General features: G+C 34.9%; 1 protein-coding gene across 1 annotated transcript in view; it reads right to left on the minus strand.

Moving 5' to 3' along the window:
* Positions 1 to 6,300: 6,300 nt before the first annotated feature.
* CDH12 (cadherin 12) overlaps positions 6,301 to 22,031 on the minus strand; it is a 417,439-nt gene continuing 401,708 nt past the window's right edge. The window contains exons 10-13 of the mRNA XM_005422574.3: positions 16,525 to 16,646; positions 15,795 to 15,912; positions 11,234 to 11,485; positions 6,301 to 7,721 (exon numbers count right to left, since the gene is read on the minus strand). Coding sequence (XP_005422631.1) covers positions 7,225 to 7,721; positions 11,234 to 11,485; positions 15,795 to 15,912; positions 16,525 to 16,646 — 989 coding nt within the window. The 3' untranslated portion in view covers positions 6,301 to 7,224. The remainder of the gene's footprint in view (positions 7,722 to 11,233; positions 11,486 to 15,794; positions 15,913 to 16,524; positions 16,647 to 22,031) is intronic.

Here is a 22,031-nt window from a genome sequence, read left to right on the forward strand (position 1 = left end):
ATTTTTCTGGTGTTACTTATCGTGGTCTCTTGACTACATATGATATTAAGCAATTTCAATCATATCATTTGGATCAAGCAAAAAAAAAAAAAAAAACAAAACTAATTTTTGTTATATAAAATTTTAATTTAAATAAACAGAATTGCAATCATAAAAATTAGTCCTAGAAAGAAAAATTTAGCACTTACCAACTCTGGGACAGCATTACTAGAAGTAATAATCGTTCATTGGTGAGTTAAAGTCATCAAACCTGAAAAAGATGCACTGAATTTTTGTTCTCAAATTTCACCTTTTATGAAATGAAGATTAATATCTTGCTTTACTGTATTTGAAGCATTTCTATTTCATTTGTCGGTGACAAATTCCCCTTTATTTCATAGAATATATTTTTCTTAATTTAAGACTAAAAACACAATTGAGCTAAGAAATGTTAGCTTGTTATTTATAGATACAAAAGGATGCTAAATACAAACAGCCATAAAAAAAAAAGAGGACATAACATCTCCAGAGTCCTCCATCTCCTACTCTTCGTGCCTCCTTCCCTTCCCAGAGAGGATGTGTTTTTACATACTGTGGTAGAACAGGAGAAAATACTCTACAGGTTTTGTTATTGCAGTTAGTTTTTTTCTTTTTCGCACTCATTGTCTGATTTTCACCTATATGAGTTAGCAGAACATTGATGTCTGTTCATTCTGAAACATCTTATGCAAACCCAAACTACAGTTCTGCACCTGTCCTCCTGCGTCCCATACTTTTTGGTCAGATGTTTCTGGTGCGAAACTTCGGCTGTAGTCATTTATGCAGCAAGACCCGCAACTGGGAACATAATGAATACACAGGGGAATAAAGATCCAATTTCAAAGTAACAGAAACAATCTAAAGCAGCAGGGGCTGAAGGAAATGGGAGCATTTGAATAATATTAACTGTATCCTCTGACCTCATTTACTCTTCTGAAAAAATGAACTCCAAGGACAAAATTAAAAATATAACTATTTACTGCAGTCATATGACCAAATAATATAAGACAAGCTTTCAAGGCATATTTATTTGTGACCCCTCTTAATATGATTTCATTTCCTCACCGCACACCTTTTTGTGCGTGCTTCTTGAAGTATCCTTTTTTATGGAGGCATACAGTAGAAAAACATGCATTTGAGTGTAAATGCAGAGTGTTCAACATTTGAAATCAATAAATCACTTCTAACATTACAACACATAGCAGGAGAGCAGTAGTCTGCATTTTAGAATGGTGGACTAATACTGGCCCTGTTTCTAGTCAGTCACTTCATTTCTCTTTTTCAGGTGTTCTTGGAACACAGGAATGTAATCAAGACAGCTAACAAAGTGAAACACATGCAAAAGAGGATATGTATTGTAGAGGTTATCTTCTTTATGCAGTAATTATTTTTTTTTTAATATAGACTAAGCCAAACTGTGTCATCAGCCCTAACAGCAGTGTTAGTGTCCCTGTTAAAGACAGAAAAGGGTAAGGTCTATATAAGGTGTGCAGTGTTGAAGGAAATACAAAAATTACAATGGTTAAAATCTGAGGGAAATAACAAAATATGTATGCATATAAGCATATGATATGTAATAAATAAGAAAAAACTTTTTATCTATGTGATCTGGAAAATTAGAACTGAAGGAATGTTGATATGAAGATCAAGTAAATTTACAATAAAATCATAATAGGAAAATAAGTTAGTCAGACTTGGGTAGTGAACTTTTACTCAGCACTGGCAGAAGTTGAGATCCCAGCAAAACACCCAGAAAACAACCATGTTATGAGACTTCCCAGATGCTAATCAAGCACTATTCAAGAACACATTCAGCCAGATATGATTCCTATGTATTAAACAACCCACAAACTATCAGTTTTTCAGGACTTTGTGAAAAGTCTTTTTCAACGTGTGTAAACTCTGAGCCTCCATGACTCTCTCAGATAGTCATCACATGAAAAACCACATCTGTTTTTTTTTTTAATTTCACCCTTACATCTACCTGTTTCATGTGATGCCACTTACTTCTTGTACTGGAAATTGCCATAAGTAATTTATCCCCCTCCACCCTATCCTCATTGCTTGTAACTGTACAGATTGCTACTCTATTCCTTCACTCCTACCTCAGCTGTCTCACTGAAACAAGTCATAGTTACTATGGATGGAGGTTTGAGAAACCTGATCTCGTGGGAGGTGTCCCTGCCCATGTCAGGGGGTTGGAACTAGATGGTCTTGAAGGTCCCTTTCCAACACAAACCATTGTGTGATTTTATGATTTTACTCTGCTTATGTAGTTAGGCCCCTAGTGCTACTCAGCTTACTTGAGCTAAGGAGTCCAAGTCTGATTTTATCACAAGTCACAAAATGGATGAGGCTGGAGGATACCTCTGGAGATTATCTAGTCCAGCCTCCCTGCTTATAGCAGGGTCAATTACAGCAGGTTTCTCAGGAAAAAAACCATTTGGGTTTTGAAGACCTCCAAGGCTGGGTACATGACAACTTCTATGAGCAACATGATCAACTGTTTCACAGCCTGATAATAAAGTGCCTTTTTTCTTGCATTTTAATGGAATTTCATGCATTTCAATTTAAGTTCATTAACGCTTGTCCTGTCACTGGGCACCACTGAGAAACACCTTGCTCCACCTTGTTTACTTCCATCCATCAGGTATTTATACACATTGACAAGATTTCCCTGAGTCCTGGGAAGCAATTTGATTGGAAAAACAGGCATGAATGTAAGATTAAAAAAAAAAAACTGAGAATTTTAGTTGAAAACTAAAGTTGGATAAGCGAAGCCTATGAATTAAATAAATAGGTTAAAAAAACACTCCAAAGGCCCATCAAAAAGCTCCAGGTACTTTTCTTAGTTCTGCTTGAAATAGCAATGGCTGCTGGTCTTCTGATGACGTATCTGATTCTTGATTTAAATAAGAACAGAAAATGATTCAGGTTATTATAGATTTTCCATTACAAAAAGGTTGTGAATGAGTGTAATATAAAATTTGATTTTCATTCACACTTAAATGTCACCTCAGTAGGGTTATTATTGGGGGTCATTTCATTATTTGCTTTCATTTAGTTTTTCAAAGCTCAAATATGTTTTTATACACACAGGATTTGAATGTCTACGCTAATAACATTCATAATAATAAAAGTAATAATATAACTGCAAAAACAGTGCAACCTCAAATCTCAACAAGTAAAATACAGTCATTAATGTAATATTAAATGCCTTTAACCCAGCAAATTATTACCTTTTATTCCTGTATTCATTCAGTAGAGATCTGTTATTCCATAGCAACACAGTCTTAACCCTCACATCAATAATGGAGGAAAACCTAGGATAAATATAGCATCTGCAGAACCAAACTTTTAGCAGTGAAAAATGAGGATATGGAAATCTTATTGTCAAGGCAAGAATATTTTGAAGGCAATCTCTAGAACAATATTATTAGTAAACTATTGAGTCATTTATTGGTCTTTGCTTTATAATGAACTCTGCTTCCAAAACCTAGAGTAAATCCGCAGTAACTGTGATTGTATTTCAAACAGTGAAATTTAGCCAATATATAAAATAAGTAAAAATCATGAAATTATAAAATATTCAACCATATCTTTGTGTAGGAGACATAATCTACTGTCTTTGCTTTCCAAATCCTTGCTCTTTGACTCACTGTCATTTTTGCAGATTTGTGTTACGAGAATAGCAGTAATTTCAGATTTGTGTAGTTGAGGTCTTAAACCCAAATATTAATAATCTTTTATATTCTGACTTCACCGAGAAATTGTATGAAATTCCCTAAGTATTGACATTTTCAGTTTTCTTGAGAGGACAGGGATGATTTTTTTTCCTTCTTCTCTGAAGAAAATAGTTTGTCAGTTCTGTCCATTTGTGATGTAAGTTTAATAGTTGACTTTCCTTAGATACTTCCACTCTTAGCTGAATGCTTCATTTCAGCACCAATAGTGTATATCATAAATATTTAACTTAAAAAGTGGAAATTTTTGTGCCAGTGAAGTATTTCAATTACTTCATATGCAGAAAGTGTTTTACAGAATGTTGTGATTTGCATTGTTGGGACATTTGAGATTATGTTAAATGAGTATGTGCTAGTGTCCTATTTTTGGAAATTAAAAAAAAAACATTCTCTCAAATCTGGGCCTTTTATACATTTTCTTAGCTTCTTGACACTCTAATAGCATTTGAGGTTTTGGCAGAAAGAGAGACATCCACTTCAACATCTTGACTCTGCAAGGATTTGTTTTAAGACATAGTGTGTAAAACCAGAAGAAATTAACTGATACAATTTACAAGTGCACTGGAGCTCCCTAATTCTACTGACTTCATGTCATCTCAGATGCCTTGACATTTTTTAATCCTTGTAAATTTCATATTTCTTTAATTATCATTTAAAAAATAAGATGTTAAAAACCTGACAAATATCGTCTAGAAAGGGAAAAAAAGAACATGGAATTAAACACAAATTTCCTGAATCCCAGGTTATGAATAAATGAAAAGCAATTCCTTTTCTTAGTTCTACAGAACTGTGTTACAAAAAATACCCCTATTATGTTAAAAGTGTTTGATCACTCTTCATAAATGGGCTTCAAATATTTTAATTATTTATTTTAAGGGCACTCTTGTAAGTAATTACATTTTTTTTCTAAAATCTTCCTGGATGTGTATTAATTATATGATAGCAGCATCTCAGCTACAAATACCTTAAATGTCAAAAATATCCACTTATTTTCAATTTTGGTATTGATTTAACATACAGCCACTCACTGCAACATACAGATTATGTGTAGCAGCATTTTAAAGATCATGTTTTCTGTCTACCCATTTTGGAAGTCAGGCTCACATATAGACTGTCCAGCTTAGAAACCAATGCCTACCTATTCAAGACAACTAATGTTCAGCCAGTATGAGCTACAAATACAGAGAATTTCCTAGGGAGTGAGCATGCCTCATGGTGTCAAAAAAGCCAAACACTGCCCTCACTTATGGTGATTTTACTAGTGAAAGGCATGTAAAGGACTAACAGAGTTGCTAAGAGCAGGGTTTGGCTACAGGACTGCACATCTGAAAATGATCAGTCAGAGGTTTGTTTTAGTTGTGGCAATAATTGCCATGAACATGCTACATGAAGAACCTTTGTTAATTAGTTGTGACTCTTGTATGAATCAAGTCTCAGTTGCGACTAGTAGAAAATATAAATATTTCTTCTTTTACCCAGTGCTCTGTTTTAGGCCCACTGTGCAGTATCAAGCTGCTTTTGATGTACTGTCAAGATGTGTGAAAATTTAAAACAGTCTTCCACATGAAAACTTCTGTGCTGTCAAATGAGCTCCACCACTTCCTCTGCTCTCCTGTCCTGTGAGGAGAGAGCTTTTATTGATTTAGTCTTTCTTTAGGGAACACAGGAGACCTTTCCTGAAAACAATAAAAACCACAACATTTCCTTGTTGCCATTTGCTGTGTCTCTTCCTCAGCATGTGGCTGGTAGGAGCTATGCCAATTGCGCTTTTGACGCAGCACTGTCCAATTCTACTGAATGATCCAAAACTCATTTATAATGCGTTTCAAAGTCTTATTGAGAGATTAAGTAATATAATGTTGAAACATCTTTAAATTTCCCCCAGAGGGTAAAAAGGGAAACTTATGCACATTAATACCAGACTTGTGAGCTAAGTATATCTGATAGTTATTAATTCTTTATCTGTACAAAAGGTAAGCTATAGACCTGAGGTGAACAAAAGACTTCTGGTTCAAGAGAGACTCAGGCTGACCTTGGCAGTGCCATTAATCATGAGTAGAGCTCAAACAGATTGTATAGCACTGCAGAGACTTTGGAAGGAGAACAAAAAGATATATGCACTTTGGGAGCAATAAACCATTGTCTTACAAAATGTCTATGCCTTAGATCATCAGAAAAAAATCACATAAAATAGTTTTGCAAGACATTTTCCAAGACATAATGCCTTGTGCATATGTAAACTTCTGCTATCTGCACAGCTACATTTAGGCATGCGTATGTACATAAAAAGTGGACAAAAGTGCTGGTTTATATATTTATTCTGCTTCTGTTTAAATTTTGTCAAGAACAAGATTAAGAAAGTGTCCAATCTCAAAAATTTTTCTCAAATGTTTCCTGTGGGTGTGGCAGTGAAATATGGTGATATGCTGAACTGTAGCAGATCATCAATGGAAAAATAATTATATTTGTAATATATGTGCTTATGGTGACTGCAGAGTAACAATCTAACTGCAAAGAAAAGTGGTGTGGAGTTATTTACATGTACTTCTTTAGTGATACTTATAATGAAAGAGGTGTCTTGGTACTGAAAATACAGTAATAATCTTTAAAACCCTCTCCATTTTTTCATTTTAATAATAGTCTAATTTCAAAAGAAGAGGGAGAGACAAGGGAAATTTCCTTCACATCAAGGAATAGCTGCTTTCATCTTTTTATTATTTTGGAAAAATGTAGTATTTGTATGAACATTTTAAATATTCACCGATGTATGCTAAGTATTTTCCTTTATAATTTGGGCTTTACATCTTCAAAGTGAGCAATAGCATTTTAAATTTAAATTTTCAGTGAAACTTTGGAAAAGGAAATATGATGTCTTGACATACTGTTTTCTTTAAAAAAAAGACAACAAACATAACCCCCAAACACGATGTACACACCCCCCTCCTCCCCCACAGTTCTAGTCATTAGATACTCCAGGAAGTGATCTCCATTTTTTTTCTAAAAGAAGTCAGCATGTTGCTATTGCTTCTTGTCTTAAAGTTCATGTTTGATTTACCATTCAGTTTTGTAACACCATCACAGCAGACAGCTTACCACTTAAATGATAAAAGTTTCAATAGGCACTTTAGTGGAATTACGAAAAAGCTACCACTCTTCCACCATGATGCCAGAAAGCTACTTTCTTTCTAAGTCAGGTCAGTAAACTGCATCTTGTAGGCCTGAGCTTGTCTCAGTGTAATTCCAGAGTAATAAAATAACAACAACAAAAACCTGTGTATGTTACAGGATTTATCATTCTTTCTCAAATCAAACCAAAGCTGACAGTATGATAAGTGTAGTAACTTGCTGGAAACAATTGCTGTCTTTTATAATCAAAGTAATTCTGTCTTATATAAAGCTTAGGTTTAGCTTTTAAATTTTTTGTTGGTTTGCTTTTCTTTTTGTTTCACTGTTGTAGTTGTACTTAAGTGACTTTGTCAGGGTTATAACTTTCTTCTCCAAACATATCTGCCAAGATCTTAAAGCGAGGCCCCCAGTCACTCAGATAGTCATAATCCTGGTCTGCCTCTGTAGTGAGGGAGTCTATAGAGCTGAGAGACTCTGCAACAGATCCGTTTCCTTCATAAGCATAGGTTGCCAAGGAGTCATAAGGGGGTGCAGATGGATCTACATCATTTTCCTGCAGCCTTTGATTAATGAAATCTCTTATGTCTGTGTTATCTTCTGCTGGTGGTCTGTGGCGCGTAAAACGCAAGGTGTCTGGTTTTATGTCCCTGCGTATTTTATTATCTTCAATCACTTTGGGATTCCTCAGGGCACCTATGTCAAAAGCCTGGGTGTCCTCTTCTCCACCTCCTTCATCATCGTAATGGATAACATTATCTCTGATGTCTTCTTTAGAGGTCATCAGGGTGTCTTTCTTCTTTTGCCTCCGTAGTGCTACATACAGTACTACAATAACTGTAATGAGAGACAACTGAAGTTAAGACATGCAGAGAAATAATTTGGTGCTCTGACGACACATCATTATATCTTTCTTTGAAAGCCACAAGCAATCAAAGGGACTTTTGTCCTTAGAAAAGAGCACTGCTTAGCAGTGCTGTAGCAAATGAAAAATTATATGCTCTTTGACATATGAATCTAACTTTTCTAAGTGATTGCTATACTGCTGGAGGAAGTATCAAGTAATTTTCCTGCTGGTCTGCTCTGCAAACTGATAGAATTGAAAAGGATTAGGGGTTTTTACTTCAGAAAGACAATTAAAAATATTTTTAAAAATATTTTGCACAGAAAAATAGAGAAAATAACCCTAAATTTAGACTTTGAAGACAAGAATAAAAAACTAAACCAAAACCCCAACCCAAAGAGTTTTACAGAAAAAAATGGAATTTTGAATAATAAATAATTTGAATAATTTCAAATTTTGAATTTTTGAAATACAGAAAAAAATATACAATACACTTCAGCTTCTTCAGGGATCTGCTTCAAAAAATTACTTGTTATAAAGTTCTGGAGAGAAGAGAGTCTAGGAGAGCTGGTTGGTTTTCAAGTATCATGTCCTCCAAACTCAACAGTAGTCTAACCTGAGGAGCAGGAAATCAAGAAAAGGCAGCAGGAGGCCTGTATTGATGAATAAGAAGCTCTTGACTAAACTCAATGATAAAAAAAAAAGGAGGAATCTAAGAGTTGAAAACAGTGACAGGTGAGCTAGGAGGAATATGCAGTGACAGTCTGAACACGCAGGAATACGCTAAGGAGAGACAAAGCCTGCATGGTGCTGTCTCAGGAGGGACACAAAGGGCAGCAAGATGGGCTTGTACAAGTGAGACAGAAGAAAAGGGTAGAAAGCTAAAGGTGGGCCCTCTTCTGAATGGGGCAGGGGAGCTGTTGCCAAATGACATGGAAAAGGCCAACCTAGTCAGCAACTTCTTTGACTGTCTTTGTTTGTAAAGTTGTCCTTCAGTTAATTCCATGTCTCTGAGACCAGAGGAAAGAAAGTTCCCTCTGGTCCATCCTAGGTGGAAGAGGATCAGGTTAGAGAATACTTGAACAAACTAGCCACCCAAGAGAATGGAATATAGTGAGATACACACATGAATGATGAGGAAGGTGGCTGCTATCGTTGTGAGGCTATTTGTGATAATTTCTGAAAGGTCATGGTGACTGGGAAAGGTTTCTGAGAACTGGAGCAAGTGTCACCCTTATCTTCAAGTAGGGCAAGAAGAATGAGCTGGGAAACTAGAGCGGTCAGTCAGTCTCACCTTGATTTTTAGGAAAGTGATGGAGAAAATAATTCTGGAAACTAAGAAGGGGTGTAAGAGAGGCAGGCATGGATTTATAAAGTGAAAGTGTGCTTAACTCACTTGATAGCCTTCTACAATAAGGTGGCTGGTTGATGAAGGGAGAAACATGCAATAATTTCATCCTAACTCTAGCACAACTTTTGTTATTGTTATGAAAGCATAACAATCTTAGAAAACCTGAGAAACTGTGGACTATACAAGAAGATGGTGAGGTGGATTGCAAAGCTGCCAAACTTCCAGACTGTAAAAGTTGTGAACAATATTTCAAAGACCAGATCTCCAACTCTAATGGCCAATCTCTAATAAAGTACCACAGGATTTGGTACTGGGACTACTTATTTTTTAGTATTTTCATAAATAGCCTGGATGGTGGGATTGAGTGCACCCTCAGCAAGTTTTCAGGCAAAAAAAAGAGTGGTTGTGTCACTGTTCAAAGGGATCTCATCAGGCTGAGGGAGTGGGCCGAAAAGAACTCCATGATTTTCAACAAATAGAAATTCCAAGTCCCACACACAGAGAGGAGTAATTCCCTACTGAAGATGCTGTCGGCCAACTGACCAGAAAGCAGCTTGATGGATGAGGCCTTGAGATCCTGGTGGACAACCAGCTCACCATGAGCCATGAATGCGCCCTTGTATCAAAGATCAACAGCATTTGGGACTGCATTAGGAGAAACATTGCTAGCAGGTCTAGTGAGATGGTCATTGCCCTCTGCTCAGCTCTGTTTATGCACTCTTGGAGTCCTGGGCCCAGGTCTGGACTCCTCATTAAAAGATGGACATGGGCTCCCTGAAGTGAGGCCAATGTAGATCCACCAAGATGATTAAGGGATGGGACCATCTGCCACACAAGGAGAGGCTAAGGGAGCCAGGTCTGCTCATTTTGGAGGAGGCACAGGGGGATCTTACCAATGTGAATAAATACCTGATGGATGGATGGAAGTAAACATAGAGCCAGGCTTTTCTGAGGGGTGTCCTGTCACAGGACAAGAGGCAATGGGCACAAAATGAAATGTGGAAAAATCCATTAAAATGTTAGAAAAAAGGTTTCTTTATCACCAGGATGTCAGTATAATATGTTGCCCACAGAAGTTGTGGGGTATCCATCCTCCTCTAACTGGAATTGTGTCAAAGGAGATAGCATTCTTCTTGCTTCAAAAAACTGATGTAAGTTATTTGGTTTAGTTGGTTTTTGATTTTGTTTTAAATTATTCAGAACGAGTATATTTATGAATTTAACTGCTAGTCTATGGGAAGAGTGACCATTTGCCATTCTTGTTCTGATTTGAAATATTTTTTTTTCCCACAACATAATTTTTTGACTCAGAGGAGAAATCCTGACTTTTACCTACTCTTACTCAGAAGCTATTTATGCAACCCCAAGTCTTTAGTAATTTCCTTAAGTGGCACCTACATTATCCAAATGCAATGAGGTATTCACATGTTATATATTGTGTGTTGGGAGCTATTTTTGGGTACACATTAGACTATCATGGCACCTTGGAGGCCACTAGTATCAAAATGAGGCATAGGCAAGCATGTGTAAGACTCAGTCTGATTTCTGAAGCCCACATGGTGCCTGTGTAAGCTTTAAAGTCGGTTTTATTTCATCAGCAGTTGCTTCAGGCTATATTCCAAGTAAGATGCACTTTAGATAGGCTGTAAATAAGACAGTATATTAGTATAAGGTAGAACAAATAACAATGCCACCTTATGAAATTAATTCCTGCCTGAAATAAAAATAATCTTCCTGTGAGGCTTTATATAAATGTGGCCAGTAACAGTCTGTTACAATTACTTTCTCCTCTTCCATTTCTGCATTCTCCTTTAGCTTAAGTGGGCATGAAGAATTAAATAAAAGCTCTTACTATGTTCTCACTGCTGTTACTGTCAGTAAGACTTGTCTACTTCAGTAATAATCTAAAAAATGAATCTTTAAACAAAGATATTTAAAGTAATTTCAGAGAAAAAAATTATGATTTGGGTTCCACTGAAAGCTAATGCAATAAGAGATATTGCATGGATTAGCAGATTCATGGTCATGAGCAGTGCTTTGGGATATTCTGCAACAAATAAACTGCCACACATTTTCCATGGCTTTTTGTTAAAAACTAGGGGAAGCTAGTCAATAATCAGAGTAAAGCACTTTGCAGGGTTTCATGGAACTAACCTAGAAGTATAACAATACACAACAAGATTGCAATCAAAGCTCCTGTGCTGAGGCCAACTGGTAAGAAGATTGCTTCCACATTGCAGGACTGGATGGTGCCATCAGAATCACATCTGCAAACACGGATAGTCAGAGTGTTTGTGCTGCTCTGGACAGGGTAACTGCTGTCTTCAATTACTATTGGAAGAAAGTACAGCTCTTGCTGCCTTCTGCTGTAGCCATTTCTCCTGGTTTCAATCCCAGCTGTGTTGTCTGTAAAACATGACAGTCGTTAGCAGATTTTTATTGTGTACTTCACTCCATATTTTAGCTTGTATCACCTTCAGTAATAGGTTGGTATTTCATATTTGAAACTTGGTGAATGACATGCATTACATAATTGCCTTGCTTTGCCATTACAGAAGGCATTGTATTCTGACCGGTACAGTTATTTTTTTCAGACTCTTAAACAATATTCCTTTTCTTGTAAACCTTTTAACAGCTGAAATTTCAAAGACGATAAAAATAACTAAAAAAAACCCAAACAAAACATTACAAGTGTGATCCTGAAGACTTTTCAGGTTTTCCAACTGATCTCCTTGCATCTAAGCCTGTGGTCCAAAGGATTTTGATTGCATATAAATTTAGAATCATGTCTGTATCAACTAATTAATTTCCTTAAAAATACAAAGTAATACACCTGGACAATATGCAATCATTTTAGCTTTCCTGCCCCAATAAAAATAACTAGAGAAATTAACAGAGTACTAAAAATTCAGTACAGTTTCCATCAATTAATCCACTTCTAGATTTTGTCATTGCTTCATAGTCAGTTATTGATGTTTTTCTGAATCAAAGTAGCAAGGAATGGATGCAAATATTAAAATAATTACATTAGAAACAAAACTAAAATCAATTTGGCAGGGAATTAATGAGATGACAGAACTAAATTAAAGTAACCTGCTGCAATTACAATTTTTCCATCTCACTTATGTTCTTTATTATGTTTTTACAAAATGTCATATGATGATTTTCATGCCTCAGAGGTTTGTTACAAGGTAGAGGGATTAAGGGTGCTGAATTTCATACTCAAATACTGGTATGGAGTTCTGATTAAGGACAATAAGAAGGAGCCTTAAATATCCAAAATTAGGTATGTTATGATTAGACACCATTGAGAAGGTGCATAGCTAAAAAAATGCTTCAGATACCTTTTCATCAAACTCAAATATGGACAGGTCAAGTTCAGTTACACTTAGTTTTGAAAAGGAAAAAATATTTCAGAATAGTTTGAATCAAACCTGCTTTCATCTTCAGCTTTTTATTTCTCTCTATGATTAATCTCTTGCACTGTATAAAAAGTTTAAGAAGTAATTTGAAGACATTCAATTTAATCTTGTTCCTATTATTTTTCCATATTTCTATTATTAGAATTATTTATATTCTTTTATTTTTTCTTCTACTTGAAACATTGAAGATCACTTTAAAAGCTTACAATGCAACAAGATGACTTTCCATCCTCCTTTGAGAAGAATCAATCAGATAAACCTCTTAACTCCTTGGTTTTGAACACTTTTTGTTGCTCTTTTATGACCCCTTTCAATTGTTGAAAGTTCTTTTGAAAATATGAACAAAGGTAGGTGTTTGAACTCTACACAGAAGAGTCTAGAGAAGCTGAGATAGCTTCTTGTTCTTCAATCTGTTGGCAATAAATTAATTTATAGGCTATGTGTGAGAAAAGGAAATTCTGTCTCTTACATGAGCAATGGAGTGTACTCCACATGGAAGCTGCCCTCCAGAGAGCAGAGTGAGGCCAGCAAAGCAGGAAGAGGGAGATCTGCACTCCCTTTGGAAGCACCAGCTCTGCCAGGGCATCACTTCTATTAACACAGTGGATTGATCTCAGTGCTGCTGAAAGGCAACCTTGAGCTTCTGTCTCACTCCAGAACTCATTGAGTTATATTCTGAAGTTTGGGGCCTGGCTTCTCTTGTGTGCAGCACATGAATACCTGCTGAAGTTACACCTGCTGAAGTATCAGACCACCCATGATTTTTAGTTGTATAGAATAGCACAGGATTAGGGCTTCTTGATATTTAAAAATTTTAAATGCCACCTTTACTTGTAAAATCATTAATTGTACTACAGTGAACAGCATTATGTCCTCAAAAAATAGAAAAAAATTGATTTCACAAAGTACCTGCTTGTTACTAACATAATTGCTAACTTAAAAGAAAATGGTACTTGTTTTTAAAAGGTTTCTCCAGTGAAAATAAGATGTGTTACTACACCTCTAAACTTGAACAGAACAGACCTTCCTCCACCTTTTTTGGCAAGCAAAAGGCAGATGATATTGCAAGACAGGGTTTTTGTTTGGACAGATTTTTTCCTAATATCTCTGCAAATCATCAATAATGAAAAAAGGTTTTTATGGGGTTTTTTTTGTTCCTTACATTGTAACAAAATGCATACTTCTTTTTTATTTTTTTTTTGTTTCTAAGCATTAAGAAATGCTTTTAAAAATGTATATCTTGGTAGTTTCCACTTTTTATCAGAATATTGCACTTATTTTTATACAGTAATGAACCTTCACTAACAGATTACTGAGATCCAAAGTCATCTCAGTGTCAACATTACTGATTTAAACAGGGAAATTTAATTATCTAATAATATTTGAACAATTTCCTCACCAACCTCACATGCTAAGCACACTTTACAAAAGCTGTAATTATTGTATAAACTTACTAAGTTTAAAAATTGTTTTGATGAATTAAATCTGTTAAAATTACCTGAGAAGACTTCTTCTTTAAGCAGAAGTTTCTAATTATTATTTTAAGAAACAAAAACAAAAACAAAACAAAAAAAAAAACTTTGGTGAAGTCAAAGGATATTTTAAGAAAAAGACAAGAAAAAAATAAATTAAAGCTCTTACTTTAAAGAAATATTTATCAAAAAGAAAAAATAAAGGTATTTAGAAATAGATTTAGAAATAGATTTAGATCTATATAATTGTGAAGATTCTACCCATATGGGCCTTAAAATATGTTCCAGAGCAAAGTAATGCCCTAATCTTCCAAGAACAGAAGTAAGGGAACCTGGATCTGTTATAAAGTCATCGTTCATATTCATTGAGCTCTCTGTCTCAAGAGAACTGTTTGAATTTCCTCCGATAAAATGTGCTAGATCTACATAGTTTTGGGTTTATAAGATACTATTATTCATGTCTACAATATTATGAATGGTTTCACTATATTCTCTATTTACGAATCCTTAAGTGAAGTTCCTGGCTCATCAGTTCAATCTTTTTACCTACCTATGACACAAAAAGATAAAAGACTCTATTTAGTTTGGGAATAAACCATTTTCATTGTATCAGCTTCACAGGAGAGCTATATATAAAGAAAAAAGAAGCACAGTTTGTTTTTTTCAAATTTATTTATTCCTGATGTTTCTTCAGGATTAATAGTGGTTAGCTTATGTTATTGGCTTTAGTTTTCTATTACATAACAATGTCAATATGCATGGCTTCAAAAGTTATGTGGGCCATATACATCATTTAAATACATTTTTTTTAAAGCCTGAATAAAAAAGACTCATAATTTTATTTCAATTGGTGTATTATTAATTTCTAGCACTTTTAAGTGCTTGGGTCACTTAATTCACAAGAAAGGGACCTTTACCCTACAAACGATATAATGTCAAATTTAAATTGAAAACAGCAATTAAAAATTAGGAATTATGTACGTTTTTAGATAGTGATACCTATAGCCTGCACAATCAAATGCTTTTAAACTTTGTTGGATGGCTTTAGATGTTCTTTCTTTGAAATATAATTTTAATGTAAAGATCATCTAATAGCTCAAATACTTCTTTTTTTCTTATTCGATTAAAGTCTTTAGTGATGAAAATTTACTACAGTTTTGGTTTAGGTGTGTCTGTTCACAAGACTACATCCTTCAAGATCCTTACAGTAGAAAACAAGAGATCAATTTTTTGGTATTGTTTTTTTCTTTGCCATCTAACAAAAGAATTCAAGTTAAAAAGGAGAAAAAAGGATATTCACTTATGACAAAAATTGGAAGAAAAATCAAAGATGTCAGTTGTACAAATTTCCAAGTTATTAAGGGTGTTGTACTTCAGCAGTTCTGTCGATATTTAGAACTCACTCTTCTGCAGGATTACGTATCCTCAAGAAAGCATGATATTGGTGTACTTTGAAAATGGTTAGCAAAGTCATAGTATTTAAACAAGACAGCAATAGTGCCTTGTTTAAAGGTATACCTGCATTGGCATATGGATTCTTCCTGAGATACTGAATGATAAAAGGAAGAAAATAAAACAGGTAGCAGTGTTTTTGTAGGCCTGTAGGGAATTCTCAGCCTTTGGTGTTCTGACAATTCCTGCCCCTAAAAATAAGAAAAGGTGCAAGACCTGAATTTATATTAAGTCCCAGAGAGTTTAGCAATTAGAAATGTCAAAGAAAAATGTTAGGTCTGCAGACACAACTGTAATTGAAAGTAAACATATTTGTCACTGTAACTACAGTCTGCTGCTCTGAAAGAGAGTTATGAGTAACCAACTTACTTCTGTAGTCATGGACTGTGAAGTTTGGTTTGTTGGAAGCGTCAGATGACAGTTTGAAGGAAAACCTTTGCCCAGCTGGTGACAGATCTTTATCTGCTGCAGTGATGGTCTGTATCACCTGAAACCAGATTAATTCTGAATCAGTTCACTCTTCCAAAAGAAGCAGTTTTGTAGAAGTGCAAAGTGAACATCAAACAAAACTGTTGAAAATGAGATCTTGCTGGACTACTGTCATTCCTTTAAAACATTGCACAGTGAAAGCAAGAAGTCTGAATTCTATAACCACTAGAGAACTCAGAAAGTCTTGCTTTGACATATCTGATAAAAATCAGAAAGATTTACTGTATATTCATGGTATTTAATATTTATTTTTTATATTAAGATGCTAGTGATGGCTTTCAGTTGAATGGTTATGCTTCACTTCATCTGCTACAGCTTCCATCACAGTTACAACCCTTTAAGAAAGGGATTTTTTTCTCCTCTCATAGCTGTTAAATGCACAATAAAGGGTGGCTCAGGCCCATATAATTGGAGAAATTAAAAAAATAAAATAGACTGCAAATTGACCATAAAAGTCAACAAATAGAATTCTAATATGTATTTCCAACACAGACATTTTGTTTGTAGAATAATTCTGCCCATGATGTAATTTTTAAGCTCAGAAATTTCTACTGCTACAAATAATAAGGAAAGAAAAAGCAAAAGAGCAAGCATCACAAATTTGAAATACCTGTCCTGGCTTGGCATTTTCACATACAGATGTCTCATACGGAACTGAAATTTCAGGAGGAAACTCATTGACATCCAAAACGTTTATTATAACATTGACTTTGCTGGTTAATAGTGGGTTACCTATAAAGAATTTTAGAAGAAAAACATTATGTTTGTTGTCATCACCAGTCTCATAAACTGTCATAAACTTGTGATCTCAGTACTGTGGCTCCCAAAAGTCCTTGACTTCCATTTATTTCTGATTTGAACTAAGAAGAAATCAGAACCAAACTTCTTATCATTGTGTACCAGACTTTGATTCATTACTCTTCATGGGTTAAAGAATCAGTCAGGGTGATTATGTTTATCAGAGCATAAATGGAAAAAAAAGTGAAGTTGTCCATGTTATTAAGGATGCCATCTTTTCTCAGATCACTTTTCATTAAGCCTGTGGAAAACACTTCTAATGATTAAAACTGAATTCTGTTTTCCACAACTAAATGCAGAAAATAAATATTTATTTCCTAGCCACTGTTTAAATCTTCAAGATATTAATGAGGAAAGCAGAGCATACCAATTCAGAAGACAGAGAAAGAGTGGAAGATATGGAAAAAGAAAATCTTGCTGCAAGCCAGAGAGAATCAGTGTTAAATTTAGCAGTGGAACACTCACAGCTAGCATTCAAATATTTGGCCATGTCATGGAAGGTATTTCTTTAACTGCAAAAGTGTTTGAAGGCAGCAAATACTTTTGTGCAACAGAAATGTTAAACAACAGTATACACCATGTTTCTTTCCACTGTCCTTCCTCTATAGATAATCTTCATCAGTCATTAGATGCATTTTATAAACAAGTTTACTTGCAAATGCAATTTCTGACAAAACAGAGACCCTAGTACAATACAAAGCAGATCATGTTCTCTTTTACCTTATGCTGAGACCTCCTGCAAAATAGAAAGTATGTGTAAAATAGTATAGCTGGTGAGTCAAAAGTATAATTATCTTATCCTTTTCCACTTAAGATGAGTGGCAGAAACAGTTAACTACTGAAAAAAAAATCTATGCTGTAAATCAGGGTGTTGTAGGAATGACAATATGAGATCATGTTTTAGTACAAGAGGAGCTGTCTTGAATCTTCAGGAATAAATCATAGAATCATAGAATCATAGAATAATAGAATCATGGAATGGTTGGGGTGGGAAGAAACTTTAAAGATCATCTAGTTCCAAGCTCCCTGCCACATGCAGAGGTACCTTCCACTAGATCAGATTGTTCAAAGTCTCTTCCAACTTGGTCTTGAACATTTCCAGGGATGGGCCACCCACAACTCCTCTGGGCAACCTGTGCCAGTAGCTCAGCACCCTCACTGTAACAAATTTCTACCTCATATCCAATCCAAAGCTACTCTCTTTCAGTTTGAAGCCATTCCCCCTTGTCCTGTCATTACATGTGGCTGTCAAAAGTCCAGCTTTCTTGAAGGCTCCCTTCAGGTACTGGAAGGCCACAATTAGGTCACCCCAGAGTGTCCTCTTCTCCAGGCTGTAAAAGCTCAATTGTCTCAGCCTGTCTTCACAGGAGACATGCTCCAACCCTCTGATCATCTTTATGGCCCTCAATGGACCTTTCAAATTATTTGCATTGGGTACTTGCTTTGCAGCTTGTATAATCCTTGGCATTTCTTTTTTTAATAACTAAAATAGTAAAGGGCAAAGTCTTGTCACGTTGTCACTGTAAAAAAAAAAAAGGCATGCTTTCTTCCTTATTCTTAGGAACTACTAAATGCAGTAGTAGTTTCAGGGGACCTCTGTCAAAACCAAAGGTATTCCCCAATTATTTCCTAGTTACACAGGACTAGCTGAAAGATGAACTTTGTTTTACCTATTTACGAGTAGTAGATAAACTGACCAAGCTATAAACACATCTTGGAACCTAGAAGACAACAAAAATGCACTGCCCAGATCACCCATTTTTAGTCCCTACCTATTAATTTAATAGAAAAATATTTTATATTTAATATAGAAATATATATAATGACATCTCTTTGTGTTATCATTTATTTCCAATTCAGCATCATCCCTACTTGCAGAGTGTCTCTGTGGAGGAGGGCATTGTGCAGTACAATCAAAGACACAGTTTGGTCTAGCAACTAGGAATTGGGCACTCATTCTTTAGGTGCCTGAAGAGCTGGAAGAAGTCTAGATCACTTGTTCACAGTTGAATTTGTTCCTTTGTATAATAGGAAATTTTAAAAAAAATTAAGAAGTTATTTTATTCAATAGAGGGCAAAACCTCTATAGAGAGATCAGAAAATCCCTGAACAGGTCAAATTCACACAGCTACTGGGAGAAACAATCTGACCTAAAACTTCCCTCCTAGCAGTACTCACTGAAAAGGACACATCAACTCACATGGAGTAACTCAGGTTTTGCTTTAGATGTTTTTGTGTGTCTGTGTTCATTTTAAGGTACAACACTGAGAAACGGGGGTTCAGGACATATTCTTCAAACAGATTAGAGATTAATGCATTGCCACCAAAATACAGGCATAGATGTCCATTTCCTTTAAGGAATATGTTCACAGTGCCTTTCTAAAAAAACTTTTAAATGTATTAACAATTTATGCATCATGTACATGAAAATATCAGATGATTTTGATGATTTCTGTTAGACATGTCAGTTTCCTTAGGAAGTTTTTTAGGTCATATTTTTGTAAAGTAGCTGGTATAAATTACTTTTTTCTGCTTTTTGCGACCATTTAGGTAGTATGTGACCTATATCTTTAAAATTAACAAAAGAATTTGACATTTTTTCCCCCCTCAAAATCACAACAGTATAGTATGCTCTGGAAATATACGTGAATATGAGTATATTTTTACATTTATTTCTCACTGATGGTATCTGAATTATTCTCTCTCATTCTTTGAAAGATATATTAAAGGCCAAAATCTTATATTCCTAAGTATTCCAGCAAACTAGAATTTTACCTTGCACAAATGGTCTGGAAAAGGCAGATATGAGAGTAAACAGAATTACCAGAGCCTAAGATGAACCTATTTCAGGTTTTCATTCTGTTTATATGATTTTTTCTCTGTTCTGCACTGACATCACTTTAACTACTTGTATATATAAATGAAAACTGCAAGAAGATTGTGTACAGCTTTGAACTCATACACAATACCAAAGACCTGTAATACTTCATGTGAGCAAGCATGAAGAATTGCATTTAAAATATTACTTTGCAGACTTGACCTCCATTTTCTCTGGTTTTTGGTTAATGTTTTGATCAAATTCAAGTCTTCATGAACCCTGTGAACACAATTGTGATGTGCATACTGGTATCAGTGAGTGACTCACTAAAAATATCTGCTTATGCCTTTTAAACCCAGATTACACAGATGAGAAGACAAACTGGGTAAATCATGACCCTAAAAATTAAGAAACTGATTTCATGTTTCAATTCTGCCTGTAAGATGTAGGAAAATTAATTAGCTTCATTAATTTCTTTTATCAACTTAATTAGTTGACTTCATTTTCCCTTGTTTTTCCTGTCTGTACAACAGTGACCATCCTGCTTCTTTTTTTTTTTTGCTTGATTACCATCATTTGTCAGCATCTTAATGGTTCAAATCCATTACAGCAGTAGAAAACATGTAACATTCTTTGAATAATGAATTTGTGAAAATCCAAGGTGAGAATCCAAATCTGAGAAAATAGATACTGACTATAGAGGAGAACTTCTGATTCTTTAATCCCAGTTATGGTACGCAGGAGAAGATCAACTCCATCTTGTGATTTAAGGTGAGGCTTCTTTTAACATTCTAAAAATTTGGACCTAGACATAGCTGAGTTAGGAAGATGGTTTCGGCAGGAAGGCTTGCTACTTCATTTTTACCCTTAAATTTGGACAGGAAGGATTATTACTTCATTTTTACCCTTAAATTATGCCTTGAGGACAGGAAAGCAGAAATAAATTCTTATGCATTTTATCTATCTCCTCTTTTGTAAAATGTAACAAATCACTTCCATATTAGGTAATTAGGCAGCATATGGAGGAATTTTGAACACTGGACTGTGGTTTTTCTATGCCACTATGCTCTTATAGCAGCTCTTGGTACAATTTTGGCCCAAGGCAACCAGTGGTCTTGTGGACAATTCACATGCATGTGCTGGGAATTAGTAAGGGCAGGGACTAATCTTAAAGGATCAATTTACATGTGGGGACTCTGGAAAGTAAGAAGGCATAGAAATAAGCTACTTCATGACAGCTGGTCTTTGTCCTTGAAATGAATGACAGCCATGTTTTATTTATTAGTTTGGATAGGTTCTGTGGCACCAAAAAATGTTCAGAAACAGCAACCATGCAGACTACTAGGGTATTGATTTATTCGAATTATTAAGAAACAAAACAATAAGCTAAAATGAAATATAGTCATGTAATGAAAAAAACTACAGAGGAATTGGGAAGTGAAATGGGGGAAAAAAATGTGAGTCTGAAACATCCTTCACCTGCTCAAGCCCTTTGTTCTATACAAAACCTGAGCTTTATATCTCTGAATGGGTTAGGGATGTTCTGCATTTAGCTGCCTTCTCAGCATGTCTGCAGAACAATCATCCATCTCCTGCTTAAAAACATCTCCATTTAAGGACAATTCAAGAAAAGTTAGTTTACAGAATGACCATTAGGATGTGCCTAAAAAGTGTGGGAGGTGTTGTTGTTCTATTCTCTCACAATGAGAAAACAAAATTTTAGCAATGACGTTTTTAAATAACATAATATCTTAGTAGTTATGAGTCTACTTATTTATTCTTATTTTATAAAGATATATATATAGATATATATATATATATGTAATGTCCTTATAGACAGATAAAGTAACCAGGAAAATACTTCAATAACAATACTGTCTGTTCTTTTCTGAAGAAAGTTCATGCAGCCAATTTCAATACTGGGCCACTTTTTTAAATAGTCATGTATATGTCAAGGCACTTCTCAGTGTGTTTTTCCTGTGATAAGGGATGACAGTTTCAGTTTCTATGTCAGCACTGGACAAGAATTTTTTATATCAATATTTCTTCAAATATAGCAATTTTCCCTCAATCTTTTTCATTTTTTTTCTCTCTAACCATTATATTTTGCTTTTGTGCAGTGAGTCATCCCTCAATCCTCCACTCTTATTTCTACACTCTTAGTCAGACAATTGCACATAATGTTTTGACAGTTACTATAGCCCAAATCCTCACAAATTTTGCCAGTTACTAGTATAGTAGAGATCTGGCAATTGTTACCATTATAGATAATGGTCAATATATAAATATTTTGGGATATGCTGCAATAAAGCACAGATATGTTTTAGCTGAAGATTCTTAGTATAACAATTGATAAAATTTGGGATATCAAAATATATACTATTTGCTACAGCTCTGCTTAAATGTCATATTATTATATATATGTGTCCATGGACAAATAAATTTCAGGGTTTTAGACATCTTTAATTACTATTTGGAATAATAAACAGATTTAAATTAAG

This window comes from Geospiza fortis, unplaced genomic scaffold, assembly GCF_000277835.1.
Source record: "Geospiza fortis unplaced genomic scaffold, GeoFor_1.0 scaffold281, whole genome shotgun sequence".
NCBI classification, from domain to species: Eukaryota; Metazoa; Chordata; class Aves; order Passeriformes; family Thraupidae; genus Geospiza; species Geospiza fortis.